A 15,603-nucleotide genomic window follows, 5' to 3' on the forward strand; every position below is an offset into this window, starting at 1 on the left:
TACCTGCTTTCGTGGGACGTGTGCGCGACCAACTTTTCATGCACTTCTGTTTGAATTTCCACAGTTTTTCCGCTCCGCGGGCAATGTTTAATTTTCGATGTAAACGTGACCACTGCCGTTTGTCGCTTCTGGAAAACTGTATTTCGCTGTTGTTTGCCGCTTAATTAAATCGCCTAAGCACCTTGACCGATTTCACATTCGGTGACCACGACCGCCCATCCGTCAGATACCAGATACATTTGTGCAAATCACCGAAAAACATGTTTCCCATTTCGCCCCGCTGTTCACGGGCTCAGTTTTATGGGTCACACATGGCCAGGAGGATTTGTTGTGGCCTTAAGCCGGATTTATTCCTGTTTCGATTCGGTTTCGGGTTCTAGCTGTATTTTATTGGTCATGCAGAAGATGTATCTATTTTTAAATAAGCTGGAAGTAGGTACAATATACAAGTTATTATACGTTACCAGAGCTCAAGTGTATATGAGGCTGTTTTGAAGGAACCTTAATACCATTTTACGGGCTAAGCAGCTGCTTTCCATTAAATTAAGCCTTTCATGCAACCATATCTCCTGACAAGCACTAGCTTTGAAATCGCATAAAATGAGCAGACAGAGGGCTTGAGGCGATGGGCGGAGAACCTGGAGAGCAGTTCTCCAAGTAAGTTGGTTTATTTGGAACTAAAGTTCCACAGGCCCGTTGCAATTAATGAGCCTGCCACTCCATTTAACCGGGATCTCGAGACTCATAGTTTATGCGCATCGCAACTTCTAATTGGCTCTCGGAACCCAAAACCCTGACAGACGCACGCCAGTTAACAGTTTTTAATGCTTAATGTGTCGACGACGAGTATCTGACAGATACATTTCGGTTCCCGTCTAGTTTACCGTGCGGATCTGCATGGTGGGCTGGATTTCGGTATCGAGAACAGGTAGCGTTTTAGCTACTCTACTTGAACAGGGAACATTATACCAGCGGTTTAATATGTTTAGTCACCTCTCTTAGTTAGATTTTACTTCGTCAGAAAGGCTTTATTTAGGACTTCAAGGTTAGCTGTGAACAGTAACCTTGAAATATTGAAAGTATAACCACCCAGTCATAAACTCACCAAGAGCTATGAATATTGCTCGCCTGGATCATAACTTCCACTTGAGTTAAGAGTACTCCCCACTTCGACTAGCTAAAATATGTGCTTAGTTTCTTGTTTTGGCTCGAATATCTCTAGCGTTTCGGAGTGTCTCCGGAGTGCCGTGAACTCAATTATTTTCGCAATTACTTTTTATGATTCCACAGTTTACAGTTGCTCCACCTCCAGAGGCCTTACTTCTCGATTGGATTGGCATCGAGTGGAGACGAGTGGAGTTGCTATGCCGCTGTGTCACTAGGGGAGTTTGTTCTCTGTCCCCAATTGAAATGTCAACAATTGGCTGCAAGTTGAGGCGTTAGAAGCTGACATAATCGCCCCCGCTGAAGAGACCAAAACGAGGAGCACCACTCGGAAGTGGGTCAGTGGCTGGCATTTAGCATTTAGCCGTAGCCATCAGATGGTCGCACAATATCGGGGAGCGTCATCTTGGCCAATTGTGGGTTTGTTTTGCTAGTACTTGCTGGTCGCGAGACCAGCTTAGCTGTACCTATTGTGGTCGAAACCGGTTGCCAGTTAAAAGCGCAAAGTAAACGGCGGCCAAAGAGGAGTTTAAGCCCCGGTTTTATGGCCATTGTATTGTCCGTCGCGGTTCCTTGGCACTCTTTTGCCCTCGGGGGAAAACCAGTTTTCAATCGGTTTGTTTTCTTGGCTCTTGATTTGCCCGCACTAAATACTAACTACGATATTCCCCCACTTCTCGGTCACGCTTAGCCAGAACATCCATTCCGCCCCCCATGTTTCCAGTAATCTTACAATTGTCGTATGCAAATCACTCGGTTTGGCTGCTTTTCCTCCATGTCTAATGTCGATTTCGTGGCTTTTCGCCGACTTCCGCTCGGCTTGTTTATGGGCCACAATTTGTTGACTTATTTATTTGAAATCTGGCGGAGTTGCACAACAATTTCCCACCGAGAAGTCGTTTATAGTAAGTGCAGACACCACCGCGGAGAAGTCTTGCCACAGTTGACTGCCCCCGTTCCCCCGCCCACTGCACTGAAACAAATAACGTTAAACTACAGTCAGGCATAAATCGTACATTCTAAATGTTACGGGGAAAACAAGAGCTTATGTTATAATATGGCAACGTTATTTAGAGTTGAAGTATAGAAAGCATTTGCTGAACCAAGAGTAAATATAATTATGAATAAAATAATCATTTAAATTGATATTTATAGAGCGAATGCAATTCATGGCCTTAGTTTTTGTCGGTGTGCCTAATTTACATTGGCAACTCTTTGGGCCAACTGGCTGAGTGACTCGACTTAAGTTGGCCTGAACCGAACTGAGCGCCTGACTCACTGACTAACTGACTGAATGACTGACTGACTGGATGACTGAGTGGCTGAATGGCTGACTGGCTGAGCGATTGCAGCCTGTCTTTATGTTGGTTCGAAGCAAATGTTGCACGACTCTCGCTTGGCTTTCGATGTGGTTGCCGTTGTCTCGCCTTAATTCGGTGGTCTGGTGTTTCGGCGGGTCTCTCTTGCCAGTCAGTCGGTGGTGGAACGCAGACCCAGTCCCAAGTCGCAAAGTCTTCGGCCGAAAGCTGCAAGTCGCCTCAGTGCATTCATAATTGGATTTGCCATATTGCGCGCTTCATATTCCGTGTTTCGTATTCCGTATCGATCGGACGACACCTCCTCCGAGCTGCAAAGATATTAGTCCAGAATGGAGAGTGCCCTGCCGGTGGCCGAGTTCCAGCAGATAAAGCTGCGTCCGGTGCCAAAGGTCAAACGCCGAGCCCCTCAGCCGCCAGTGAGCCTCCGCCTGAAGCATAAAAATGTGCGAAAAGTAGTTTTAAGTGTCGCAAAACCCCATTTTACCAGACCTGCAAAGCATTAGTGAACTTTCGCTCTCATCGGAAAAGCGGGAAACTGAAAAGTGAACTGTGCAAAAGTGAAAACAATGGCTTTTAGTCGAAGCAAAAGAAGAGCAGAAACGTGGGAAGATTTCCCTGCGATTAGGAAGCAAAGTAATCTGATCCGCACTTGAGATGTTCGGTGGGGAAAAGGAAATCTATGGGCATTTGAAGCATTTAATTACATTTAAAGTATATACTATTTATTTTATAAAATAATGTGTTCCTTTTTTAAATGGTCTTTCCATTGTTAATATTTCATTGAGAAACTTCCTAGAAATTCTTCTTTCCTGTTTTCCCCTTAAAATATTTATATTTTCCTCTTCTGTCTTTTCAGACTTCTGCCACCACAAAGACAACCACGCTCACCACCCCCGCCAAATTGTATGGCAAGGATCTGAGTGAGTACGATGATGTGGACGTGGAGAGCCTGCTGGCCCAGCTCTCCCCCGAGGAGATAACCATACTGGCCAAAGAAGTGGATCCCGATGTAAGTAACCTTTTGGAGGCGTTGTATCCTGATAATTTTAACATGCCTATTCCTGCAGGACAACTTCCTGCCGCCAGACCAGCGCAACAGCTATGAGTGCACCAAGGAAGCCACCGGGCCTCTCAATCGCAAGCAGCTGATCGAGCACATCAACAAGCAGGCCATCGAGACCCCGGATCAGCCGGAGTTCGAGCCGTTCGTTCAGGGCAAGGTTCGTGGAAAGAAGTGGGTCCCACCGCCAAGGGATGCCCGCGACATCGAGGCCGAAGAACAAATCGCCATCGACATGGGCGAGGAGTACGAACACGCCCTTAACGATGCCACGCAGGAGGAGATCATCGATCTGGCCGCCATCCTCGGCTTCCACTCGATGATGAATCAGGACCAGTACCACGCCTCTTTGCTCAACAAGGGTCAGCCCGTTGGCCTAGGATGGGATGGCATTACGAAATCCACTCAGCAGAAGCTCTTCCCTATGGATCCGCCCAACAACACAGATGTGGAGGAGTCCATCAAGCGGGTCAAGGACGATGACTCCAAGCTGATTGACCTCAACTTGAACAACATTAAGGTTTTGCCCTAAATGTTTAATATTTTTCTTAATCCTTATTAACCTATTTGCCCTTGCCTGTAGAACATCTCGGACGAGAAGCTCGAGCAACTGTTTGCCGCACTGCCTCAGAACGAACATCTGGAAGTCCTCTCGCTGACAAATGTGGGCCTCACCGACAAGACAGCCCTCCTGTTAGCCGCGGCCATAGAGAAGAGCAAAACCCTGAGAGTATTAAATGTCGAGACCAACTTCATCAGTCCGCCCGTGATTGTTAAGTTGGTGCAAGCCCTGCTCAAGTGCCACACCATCGAGGAGTTCAGGGCCTCCAATCAGGTGAGTGGGTCCTTCAATTCAACTAAAGTAAAGTACTTGCAACATGATCTTACTTTTTGATTTATCTTCACCAGCGGTCTGCGGTGTTGGGCAACAAGATCGAGATGGAAATCACCGACCTGGTAGAGAAGAATTCGTCGCTGCTGCGCCTCGGCTTGCACCTGGAGTTCAACGATGCCCGCCACCGAGTGGCCGCTCACCTGCAGCGCAACATAGACAGAAGTAAGTTGACCCTAGGGATTGACAGATGACCCGGGCGGTTACTTTCACTCCCGGCGATCTGCAGGCGATCAGCGTTGGTTTCGCGTATAGTTCCACTACTGCTCCCTTCAATAGGATTAGGTATATTTCTTATTGACTGAGTTGCCTCACTCGCGCGTTTAGGTGAATTGCAACAAGGTATGTTAGCCAGCAGAATCACCAACATCGCTTTGCCATCATCCAGCAATCAATCGTCACTCCATCACGACCATTCAGACTCAAAGGCGGCCAAGGATATTTCACCCACTAGGTTGAAGAGCCTGGCTGCCTTCGAGCAGTTCATCAAGGCGCGCACCTGGACCGATCCTTCAGATACTGTAACCCATAACTTGCCACCTCCAGGGCGTCTAGTGCGCAATCTACAGGCGGAGGCATCTGCATCCACATCCGGAAGTGGAGCCGAAAAGAAGATTTGATGAGCGACCCCACTTGGTAACCGAGCTCTACGTTCTGTTGTTGCGTCTTCCCAGCCCCACTTCAGTCTATCTTTTTATCTATTTTTCTATTGTGTCTGGTAACCAGGTAATCCGTTCTTGGCCTTCATTAGCCTCATCGTCACTCCAGATCTCCAGTCTTAACCCCATCGTCTCACATTCTCACATCGTATCACCAGCCTTCGTTGCGTTATCGTTCACGTTTCGTTATCAAGTTATCGTTCGTTTCACCTGTCGTTATCGTTCTGGGTTAGGGGCACCTCGTAAGATATTTTTAAATCTGATGAAGATGGTTGTCATAGGTAAAGTAATAGCACTGAAGAATATGTGTTTCTCATTTAAAGGCTTACCATACTATAAAACCTCTTCTATTTATTGCTATCATTTTGATATACATACATATTTTATTGTAAGAGGGCTCAGTACGTATATCATTCTTCTATATCCACCCGATGCTAACCCATGTGTTACCCCTATAGAATAGAGCCGGGATCTCGAAAGGTTGAGATCGATCCACCTATGTAATATTCCGTGCCAACCCTTGTTTCTCTCTCTCGTCTCCAAACTCTTGTAATTACCATAGATTGTAAAACTGACTTCCGCCAAGAAGAACATTAACCAATTATCCATTTGTCTGTTGTAAATTTGCAACGCTCCTCTTAAACTCGAAACACCCAAAATCGACACTTCGACAGTCTTCCGCGTTCAGAAATTAAAGCCCAATCTACCCAAGTTGATCCTGCCGGGCAACATAGAGATTGAGCGGGATCTGGTCGCCTATAACCGATCGGCCACGCCTTCTCCGTCGCCATCACCGCAGCCTCCAGCGGAATATGAAGTGGAAGAGGACCCGGATAACATGGTTATCCGGGGTGGCGGCGATGCCTTCGATCCGGAGGTCGATCCCGACAACATGGTGGTGCCGGGCAGTCGCTCCGTGACACCGAACTACGACGATGAGGGTGTCTATCAAGCGCACACGTGAGTGAGAAGTCGAGCAGCCACTGCAGCCGCACCGTCGGAGCCACTGAATGCCACAGAACACGACTGAAAACCACAAAAATCCACTGAATCCACAGCTACCACAAATTCGAGCCATGTACAGACAGTCATTCGATCCACTTGCGCCTTTCCCTTTTCTGACTCATTGGTTATGTAATCCTCGATGTTGTCGTTGTCGTTGCCCGAAAAGTACACTCAAACACCCTGGACTCTGGATGCAGTCCATCTTGCTGACCAAGAATTTGTACATACCCCAAACTGAAAACCACGCTATAAAAAGCCCAGCGAATAGCCATCGGTATCATTCCTTAACAAAATAGCTTATGAACTATATCGAAAGTATTCATAAATTTATTTTCTTTATTATCAGTCTTAGCTTCAGCGTACATGTAAAATTATGTAAACCTCAAGCACAATGTGAGCTATTTTGTTTAGAAAAATACCCCATCGATGGTACATTTTGGTGATACTTTTGTATTGTGCAGAAACCGGAAACTGATTCCAGCACAGCCCACTTGTTTATATCTGTTTCCATGTCGTCGTTGTCAGCCGCTTTATCCATTTGCAGTCGATCCGTGTAAATAATCCCGTCACGATCCTCCCTCATTCAGATCAGATGCGTGCTATTAACCTACACCCGCGAACACCCACATACACACTCTCATCGCAACACTGTTTGTTTTGTATCTATGTATCTTTCTATATCCCAAAAACAGACGAACCCAGAGATATCAGCCAAAGACGATTCAGAATTCAGTTCTCGAGACAGTCCAGAAACATTATTATTACTTCTCTTCCCTTTTGTGACTCGTCTATATCACCTTTTGCTTATGTGTTCTGTTCTCTCTCCCTTTTTCTGTTTCTCGTTTTCAGTAAGAAAAGATCTTGAGTTGCGACTGCAGTTCAGATTTTTCAATAATCTGCATAGAAAGTCGACAAGAATTCAATAAGCAGACCAGAAATCAAGCAGCTAAACCATTTTTAAAGCGTTTTGTAATCTAAACCCAAAGAACCGAAGAAAAACAAGCACATAACAACGAAAGAACGTGTATAATATAATATATATATATAACAAGAAGAAGGAAGCAGGAGCACAAGTTTAAGCTAAAGATAAAGCAGCCCACGAGCTTGCCAAAAAATCTATATCTATATACTCTAGAGACTTTAACTAAGAAAAGCAAACTGAAACCAAAGAAACGACGTGAAATATCAAACTAAAAACATATACCACATATATCGATAAAGATCGCAGATCGAGCAGACTCGTGATCCATGGATATAGCCTAATACCCATGTGCCACGAGTCATGTTTTAGGTCGAGGCCTCTTCTAAAACCCAGCAGAAACCGTTTAGGCGTCACGTGTATAATTTTCTCTAACGCTTAACACAGGTATCTATGAACACGGATTGTCCTCTCACGACTTCTGCTAACTCGCAAGAATTGCCAAATAACCAAGCCCCAACTAGCAACCAGCATTCTGCTATATATATTGCCTCGATATATATGGTCTATAACTAGCTTTCGCAGTTTTTCAATTAGAGTGGGACACCACAGTGCACTTGGCTAAACGAATATCTTTTTATACTCTTGCAGAAAATAATCAGAGAGCTCTAGAAGTAGGCACTAATTTAGTCATGTCCGTATCTGAAAAGTTTATAAATCTTAGAAAATTATCTCAAAACACTGTTATTTCATGTTAGATCTTCAAACACACACTTATGATTTCTAAATTAAAAAAAAAAAGTATGAGTTACATTGTATCTGCAAGGGTATTTATAGCTTCGGTTCTTCGAGGCTAAACTTTTTCTTTTGATTGCGAAATACCCCTAATCAATCAGTCATAAACACTAGCATCCAGCATCCGTTTATGTTATTGCCTCATTGTGTAAATTATTTGTTAATTGTATAAGTTTAACCATCCTCTGCATGTCTTGCATGTCATCCCCTAGCCAATCCATTTGCATGTTATGTGTAATCGAATCAGCACACTCTCCACACTTCAAACAACTTTTGTAGTGGGCTAAATCGGCGGCTCTAATGAAGTTCTCTTCGTATAGGAATTAAACTGCGATGTATGATCTAAGTGAGTCCCCAGATCCGAGTCAAAGTAAAGCGATAGTAGCAGAAACCCATAACAAACCTAGATTTGAGACACTTTTATGATTCAGTAAGAACCGCCAACTAACAGCAGAAAATAAAGCAGCACCACCGACAAGAAGAGCCATGAAAAATTACAAAAATAAGAAACACGATGCAGAATATCTCGAACAGACGAAAAGTTGGTACCCCTCTGTCTAAGTAATTGTTGTTTGATCTGCAGCCAAATGAAATACCAACTAATCCCGATTAATAACCCCGAAAGCTTCCAGCTAATTGAAAGTTAAAAGTTAGTCTTAAGGACCGTTGCCCAAATAAATCCAAGAAAACTTGGGCCAACTTGAATGTTGTACCTGCAACTTGATTGACTGTTTGACATTGATTGAAGTTCGAAACTAACCCAAAACTAAATCGTTGTTGAATTCCTTCTCTATATTTTATCACTCTTTGTTGCCACCACTTGACTAATGCCAATTTATTTGTTTCTTCTCTTTCGCCCCGCCCACGCACACACACACTCTCGTTATCCTGTATCTGTGTTTCCAGTACGTGTGAAACGCCTGAACCAGCGTAAATAAAAAGACAAATACGAAATATATAGCAGCAACCAACCAACAACAACATGCCACCACCCAAGAACAACAATCAAGCAGAAAGCCATCTATATGTGTGCGTGTTTCTTTGTCCGACTCTTGATTTGATAATTACCAATTAACAAGCAACACCCAGCAAGAAAATCAAACCAAACCAACAACACCACCAGCAAACCAGAACAACAGCAACATGAGCAACCACGGCAACCAGAACAACAGATCTATGTCTATGTCCAAAACTCCCCCACCAACCGACCTCTGTACTCTACTCCCCGAAAACCAATCCAACCAACCAGCTGTGAACTAACACCGAAGAATGATGTGCGACATGAAGAACGTAAAGTATCTTATGGGTAATAGATGTAATTGTAGATGGGGTAGTGTGTTATGTAATATGTTTACTTTTGTTAAATTTGATTTCTGTTATATTAAGTGGTTTACGATCTTAAATCATTTTGGTATTAGAGATGATTGTAAACTATTCCCTACGCCTTGGAAAGTATTAATTCGATATTATTTTATGAAAACGATAGTGTAGTATCAGCAGATATACCACTTTTAAAGTGACATATTCATATGATTTCACCACATCAAGTGAAGCATCATAAGTTAGCACCTTGTAACGCCTGGTGACCCCGTCAGCAAAATAGCGTACATTTTAACGCTCCAAGCCGAGATTGGAACGAAAATATACCCTAAATAGACTGGTCAATATTTACGGAAGAGGAAATCTGATTAGCAACTATGTATGTGATTAGCTTAGACTTAAGCCAACAAGGGCAACTTTTTTTCTGTGGACACTGTATTATAACTATGCAACTGTTGTGCGTCATGCTTCATTTTGAGAAAATAGTCAGTGTAAAGAAAAATTACTAATCCGATTTTTCGAATATTTTCCAGTTGGACGTCAGCGTCGCATGGGACACCTGACCAGGAACTACACCGTTGGCGTCTGGCAGTAGGATTCATCCGACTGGGACTTTGGAGTCTACACATTTTACACCGAAAGAAATCAATAGCCTATCAATAGTGTTGTCACATGCTTGTTGTTGCTCTCACGCAGAGAATTGTTCTATATTGTTTTGTTCAGTGTTTGTTGCGTTCTTCAGATTGATGATTTCGGTTCGAGTTGTGTTTGTGTTTGGATCACCACCTAAGCATAATCATTTGTTTGTTACGAGTTAGGCGAATGTTCATTGTCACACACGCAGATCCAGGATTAACTTTCAATCTGGCAGCTCTAAGTAGTTATTTCCTTAAGCAAATCTTCACATTTACGCTGCAGCTATACACACGTTTATTTTATTTTATTTTATTTACCTACCATTCTGTCCCTTGATTATTTGTAGCCCCTAGACGGGGCGATATTTCACAATTTTTAGTTTTAGTCGTGTTTATATCCACACATGCACACATGATACAAACACATACACATAACATACATAATACTTACAATCTATATATATATGATACATATATAGCCATGGTCTCTGAAAACAATTTACTGCTATTGAATTATGAAATGCTTAAACATAAATTTAACTTATGGTTAAACACACAAAACAAATGAAAAACATACAATTGTATAATGTAATGATATCTTACTTTATATGACATAATGCAATGCTTTTAAAATACAATTTTTAAAAATCATGTAAAAACTTTAAAATTAAATAAAAAAAAACTACAAAAAATATTTTACGATCAATTTGTGTGATTGATTGGGGTAGGCCTTCATTAACATAGACAATAAAGACTAGTTTTAAGAATTATTCCTTTTTATTGCTTAAACTAAAGTATAGAGCTGCTGTTGAAATGCTGGAATGGTGAACTTTTTATACGCAATACGCTATATTGGCTAAAAATAGTCAGACTTCCTTTCCTCAGCACAATCTTTATTAGCTTTATAAGATAGGAAGGGATTATACAGTAGCGACTAGATAATAGACTATATCAGCCATCAAAAAATCACCTTGCTGCACTGTATCTCAACACTTTCGATTATTAGGCGATCTTTCAACCCGAAGAGCTTCCCAAAATCACAAAACAGCTGGGTGTAGATGGGTAACTGTGAAGATCAATATTTAAGCTGTGAATAAGTAGTGCACACTTGATTATCGATCCGCCACAGATCGCGCTAGATTAATGGAAAAATTCCGATTATCAATAGGGGACACTTGTGCCAGTTGTCTGACCGACAATTCCAAGATAAACACTGAGAAGGGGCGGATGCAGGGGGCCTCGAGCATTGTCAAGACCGATTTTTCGTCTTTATGGAACCGCTGTGGATCCAACTGAAAGATACAACCTGTATCCCGCTTCCACACACGACACGCGTCGAGATCTGGGCAAACAGCCTCCGGAGATAAGAGCGCGTGACGCAGCCCCTTGGATCATCAGGTTCCGGCGGCGTGTCGTCCAACCCATCAGTGCACGCACAGATCTCACCCAGAATGTCCACGCTCGAGAACGAGGTGACCTTCCGCAAGCAGGCGGAGGTTAATCAGAACCTGGAGGCGCAGTTCGACAGCTCCTCCACGGACTTCATTCTAATCACCGACCATCGCACCTCGAAGAGTAAGAGCTTGGAGCAGTTGGAGGCATCCAAGGAGTCGGAAAACGCCGAGTCCTGCTGCTCCCGATATGCCCGGAAAATCTTCCGGAAGAAGACTCTCCTGAAGCGTTTGCCCTTTCTCACCTGGCTGCCTCACTATAACCGACAAGACTGTATCGGCGATTTGATAGCCGGCTTCACCGTGGGTCTAACCGTAATCCCCCAAGGATTGGCCTATTCTGGGGTGGTCGGTCTCCCACCGGAGGTTAGTATCCATGCACCCAATAAGTGATATTCGAAATGGAGATTAGGTCCATAAGTTGCCTTGCTTCTTTTTGAATTTTATTTTTACATTTTCTTACGCGTTCCCCTCTTGATTGGTTAATCAAGTTATCATTATGTTTTCCGAGCTTGTTAGCAACTTAACGCCAACGGAAATGCACCGAGTTAAGGGGCAGCTGACGGCTTCATCATTGATCGTTAGGGCGTCTCAGTAGAAGCAAGTTTCAGCGGTTCAAATCGCACTTCAGATTCCCCTGATCCTGTAGATCCTGTAGATCCTTTCACCATCCAGGAGTAACTCTACTTCTCTTCAACAGTATGGCCTGTATGGATCCTTCATGGGCTGCTTCGTATATGTCCTTTTGGGAACCTGCAAGGACAGCACGATTGGCAGCACGGCGGTGGCCTCACTCATGACCTTCCAGTTCGCCCAAGGATCCTGGCAGAGATCCGTACTCCTGACCTTCCTGACCGGCATTATAGAGCTCCTGATGGCCGTCTTCAAACTTGGATGTTTGGTGGAGTTCGTTTCTGGACCGGTGAGCGCGGGATTTACAAGTGCCGTTGCCTTGATTGTGTCGACGTCCCAGATGCGATCGATGCTGGGTGTCAAGAGTGATGGTGGATCCTTCTTGGCCACGTGGATTAGCATGTTCCGGGACATCGAAAACGTGCGCGTAGCCGACACTTGCTTGGGCTTTGGATGTGTTTTCCTGCTTCTGGCCATGAGGAGTCTCGGAAAGTTCACCATCGGTCCAAAGGACGAATCGAGAAGGAACGGATTCCAGCGAGTTGTGAACACGGTGATCAAGTTCTTGTCCACCTCGAGGAATGCCTCGGTGGTTATTCTTTTTACCGCTGTTACCATGTACCTGGATGCCTATGGAACGAATCCTTTCAGACTAACTGGAAATATTCCTAAGGGAATGCCCACTCCCTCACTTCCTCCGTTTTCCATCAAACCGCAGCCCGGCAACGAAACAGCTGGAATCCCTGCTGTTAAGGGACAGACTTTTCCTGAAATGGTACAGAGCTTGGGATATGGACTAGTAATCGTTCCCCTAATGGCTCTACTGGAAACCATGTCGGTTTGCAAGGCCTTCGCCAAGGGAAAACAGATAGACATCACCCAGGAAATGATCGCCTGTGGAGTCGGCAACATTGCTACCTCCTTCTTCTCAGGATACCGATGCAATGGAGGATTGGCCCGGTCGGCGGTGAATAATGCCAGTGGCTGTCGCACGAATATGTCCAACCTGTACATCGGTATTATCGTAGTGCTCGCTCTAAACTTCCTCACCGAATACTTCGCCTTCATTCCCAAGGCGGTGCTGGCAGCGATTATTATATCGGCAGTGATCTTCCAGGTTCAGTACCAGGTCGTAACGCCCATGTGGCGCAGCAAACGTGAGTTGAGACTTCCTTAGTTAGTATTTATATTCCTAAGTAACCCTCAACGTTGCAGGTTCCGATCTAGTGCCCGGCATCCTGGCCTTCATCACCTGTTTGGTACTGCCCCTGGAAATTGGCATTATGGTGGCCATTGGTGTGAATCTTCTCTTTATCCTGTACTACGCAGCCAGGCCAAAGGTCACGCTGGAGCAACTGGAAACCCAACAAGGTATCAGATTCGTGAAGATCACCCCCGACAGATGTCTGATCTTTCCTTCAGTGGAGTTTGTTCGGAATATGGTACTCAAGTTGGGCAGCAAATCCACTTTGCCAGTGGTCATCGATTGCACCTATATCTATGCTGCGGATTTCACAGCCGCCAAAGTAATATCCTCCATTGTGGACGACTTCCGCCGGCGTCAGCAAAAGATCATATTCTTCAACTTGAAGCCCAGTGTAGTGAGTGTCTTCGAGGGATTGAACACGAGGCTGGTGCTATGCTACAACACCCATGCCCTCAACCAGGAACTTCGGCCCGACGAGCCGGAACTTTCGAGGTCCGTGGACTCCCTCGACCACGCCGAGTCCGGAAACGGAACAAGTGAATGCGTGAGCATGGCCAGCACTCTTTCACTGGCTAGAAGTTAGTCTTACAACGCCCAAATAAAATTAGCTAAGTTATATCTGTACCATTACGAAGATTAAACTAGTAGTTTCCCTTGACTAAAGGATTTGTTCTTACACTCCTGTACTTTTCTATCAAGAATATACTATTAAATTTGTATTATTTATATCAACTATTATATTCAGTCTGATAATGGAGCTTTCATATGTTTTAAAATTAGTTACATAATCCAGAAGCTATTTCCAGAACTTTCTGATGGACATGTTCTTCTCAGAGTCCTTCATCATTACCTTGGACACGGCCATTTCAAAGTCCTCCTGGGTGACATGGACACGTCTTTCCCTCAACGCATACATTCCCGCCTCGGTGCAAACACCCTTGACTTCAGCACCAGAAGCCCCTGGCATTTGTTCCGCAATCTTGCGAAGATCAATGCCTCTGGTGAGGTTCATCTTGCGAGAATGTATCTTCAGGATATCCAATCTGGCCTCCTCGTTTGGAGGCGGAAACTCGATCTTGCGGTCAATGCGACCAGGACGCAGTAATGCCTGATCCAAGACATCGATGCGATTGGTGGCCATGATCACCTTGATATTTTTAGTTGCCTCAAAGCCGTCCAGTTGGTTCAGAAGCTCCAGCATGGTTCGCTGGACCTCCGAATCCCCCGTTCCGGTTTCCAGTCGAGCGGAACCAATCGAGTCGATCTCGTCCATGAAGATTATGGATGGAGCGTGTTCTCTGGCCATCACAAAAAGCTCCCTCACCATTCTCGAACCCTCGCCGATGAATTTCTGCACCAGTTCCGACCCCGAAACCCGTATGAAAGTGCACTCCGTGTGATGGGCTACAGCTCGGGCTAAGAGGGTTTTTCCAGTTCCAGGCGGTCCATAGAGAAGCACTCCCTTTGGCTGGGCAATGCCCAATGCGTCAAATAATTCCGGATGCTTTACAGGCAGCTCAATCACCTCCTTGATCTCCTGGATCTGCTTGTCCAAGCCACCCACCATTTCGTAGGTGGAGTCGGGCACTTTTTCCACCAACATAAGAGATACTAATGGGTCCACCTTATTGGGCAGGATTTTGTGCAGCGTGTAGCTCTCGTTTCGCAGGGCCACTCTGCTGCTGGGAGTCACATCCTTGATATTGATGGTCTTGTCCACATCCACCACGTACTTGCCCTCAGGATGAACCTTCACCAGGACCTTATTCTTGTCCATGGGCTTCACAACCTCCGCAATATAGCTCCCCTGCTCCTGGAGCAACTGCAGCTCCTCGCGCAGCAAGCGTACTGTGGATAAGGCAGGAGGATCTTAAAAAGGATATATTTTTTTTTGGGGACCTTACCCTTGAGGTTGAGTTCATTTCTCTGAGCCTGCAAACGGAGCAAGTTCTTTTGGCGCTCGTTCACAGTGAACTGCAGCTCTGATATTTTCTGAGTAAAATAAGAATGAAAGCCATCTGAGCCCTCTGAGGGGGCTCCTAAGTCGTTGTTCATGTGTAAAATTATATTTCTTCAGGAAAAATCACATGAATAAAGGCTAGCCAGTAATTTATCCTGTTGAACTGCCAATTGTTATTCCTTCCTTCGCGCTCAACAAATACCCGAGACTTTGATATAATTTTGCTTATTTTTTAAACGAACTGAAGCGGCTGATGAGACAACAGTTTTTACACAGTGCTGGGAAATATTTGACAAGTTAGGGATGGAAACTTGTTTTCACACTTAAACTTAAGGGTTCTTGAACAGACTAAAAATTTAAGGATAAGCGCTATTATCGCAACTAATTTAAAATATTATTTTATTATAGGTGCCAAACATATTCAGTCAATCTTATATTGAATTCCATTTCATTGTTATTGATGCTTTCGAACCAAAAATTGTACTGCCCACACGAAGCACCAAACAAAATCACACACAGAGATCATGATGTCGTTTAGATATCAAATTCATCTGAGTACCTATCAATCAACGACATAAAAAATA

At 44.3% G+C, this 15,603-nt stretch overlaps 3 protein-coding genes across 10 annotated transcripts in view; 2 read left to right on the forward strand and 1 right to left on the reverse strand.

The window, feature by feature from the left end:
* LOC6612886 (tropomodulin) overlaps positions 1-10,419 on the forward strand; it is a 53,517-nt gene extending 43,098 nt beyond the window's left edge. For 2 of the 8 annotated variants that reach the window (XM_032720406.1, XM_032720409.1), the window contains exons 2-9: positions 3,340-3,492; positions 3,551-4,063; positions 4,127-4,378; positions 4,453-4,600; positions 6,949-7,465; positions 8,134-8,354; positions 8,720-9,103; positions 9,667-10,419. In XM_032720406.1, the coding sequence (XP_032576297.1) occupies positions 3,340-3,492; positions 3,551-4,063; positions 4,127-4,378; positions 4,453-4,600; positions 6,949-7,025 (1,143 nt within the window). In that variant the 3' untranslated portion in view covers positions 7,026-7,465; positions 8,134-8,354; positions 8,720-9,103; positions 9,667-10,419. Of the gene's footprint in view, positions 1-2,797; positions 2,927-3,339; positions 3,493-3,550; positions 4,064-4,126; positions 4,379-4,452; positions 4,601-5,768; positions 6,055-6,948; positions 7,466-8,133; positions 8,355-8,719; positions 9,104-9,666 lie in introns of those variants that run through there. The other 6 variants (XM_032720408.1, XM_032720410.1, XM_032720404.1 and 3 more) reach the window with 5 other exon arrangements.
* Positions 10,420-10,507: 88 nt separating this feature from the next.
* LOC6612887 (sodium-independent sulfate anion transporter) lies at positions 10,508-13,781 on the forward strand. The gene is made up of 3 exons (XM_002037343.2): positions 10,508-11,585; positions 11,920-13,009; positions 13,068-13,781. The coding sequence occupies exons 1-3, from the start codon at positions 11,220-11,222 to the stop codon at positions 13,640-13,642; spliced, it is 2,031 nt and encodes a 676-aa protein (XP_002037379.1). The 5' UTR covers positions 10,508-11,219; the 3' UTR covers positions 13,643-13,781.
* Positions 13,768-15,558, reverse strand: LOC6612888 (26S proteasome regulatory subunit 8). The gene is made up of 2 exons (XM_002037344.2): positions 14,964-15,558; positions 13,768-14,907 (listed from the first exon to the last, which is right to left on the reverse strand). Exons 1-2 carry the CDS (start codon positions 15,112-15,114, stop codon positions 13,856-13,858), a joined length of 1,203 nt encoding a protein of 400 aa, XP_002037380.1. The 5' UTR covers positions 15,115-15,558; the 3' UTR covers positions 13,768-13,855.
* Between the last annotated feature and the right edge of the window lie 45 nt (positions 15,559-15,603).

Source organism: Drosophila sechellia, chromosome 3R, assembly GCF_004382195.2.
Source record: "Drosophila sechellia strain sech25 chromosome 3R, ASM438219v1, whole genome shotgun sequence".
Taxonomy (NCBI): Eukaryota; Metazoa; Arthropoda; class Insecta; order Diptera; family Drosophilidae; genus Drosophila; species Drosophila sechellia.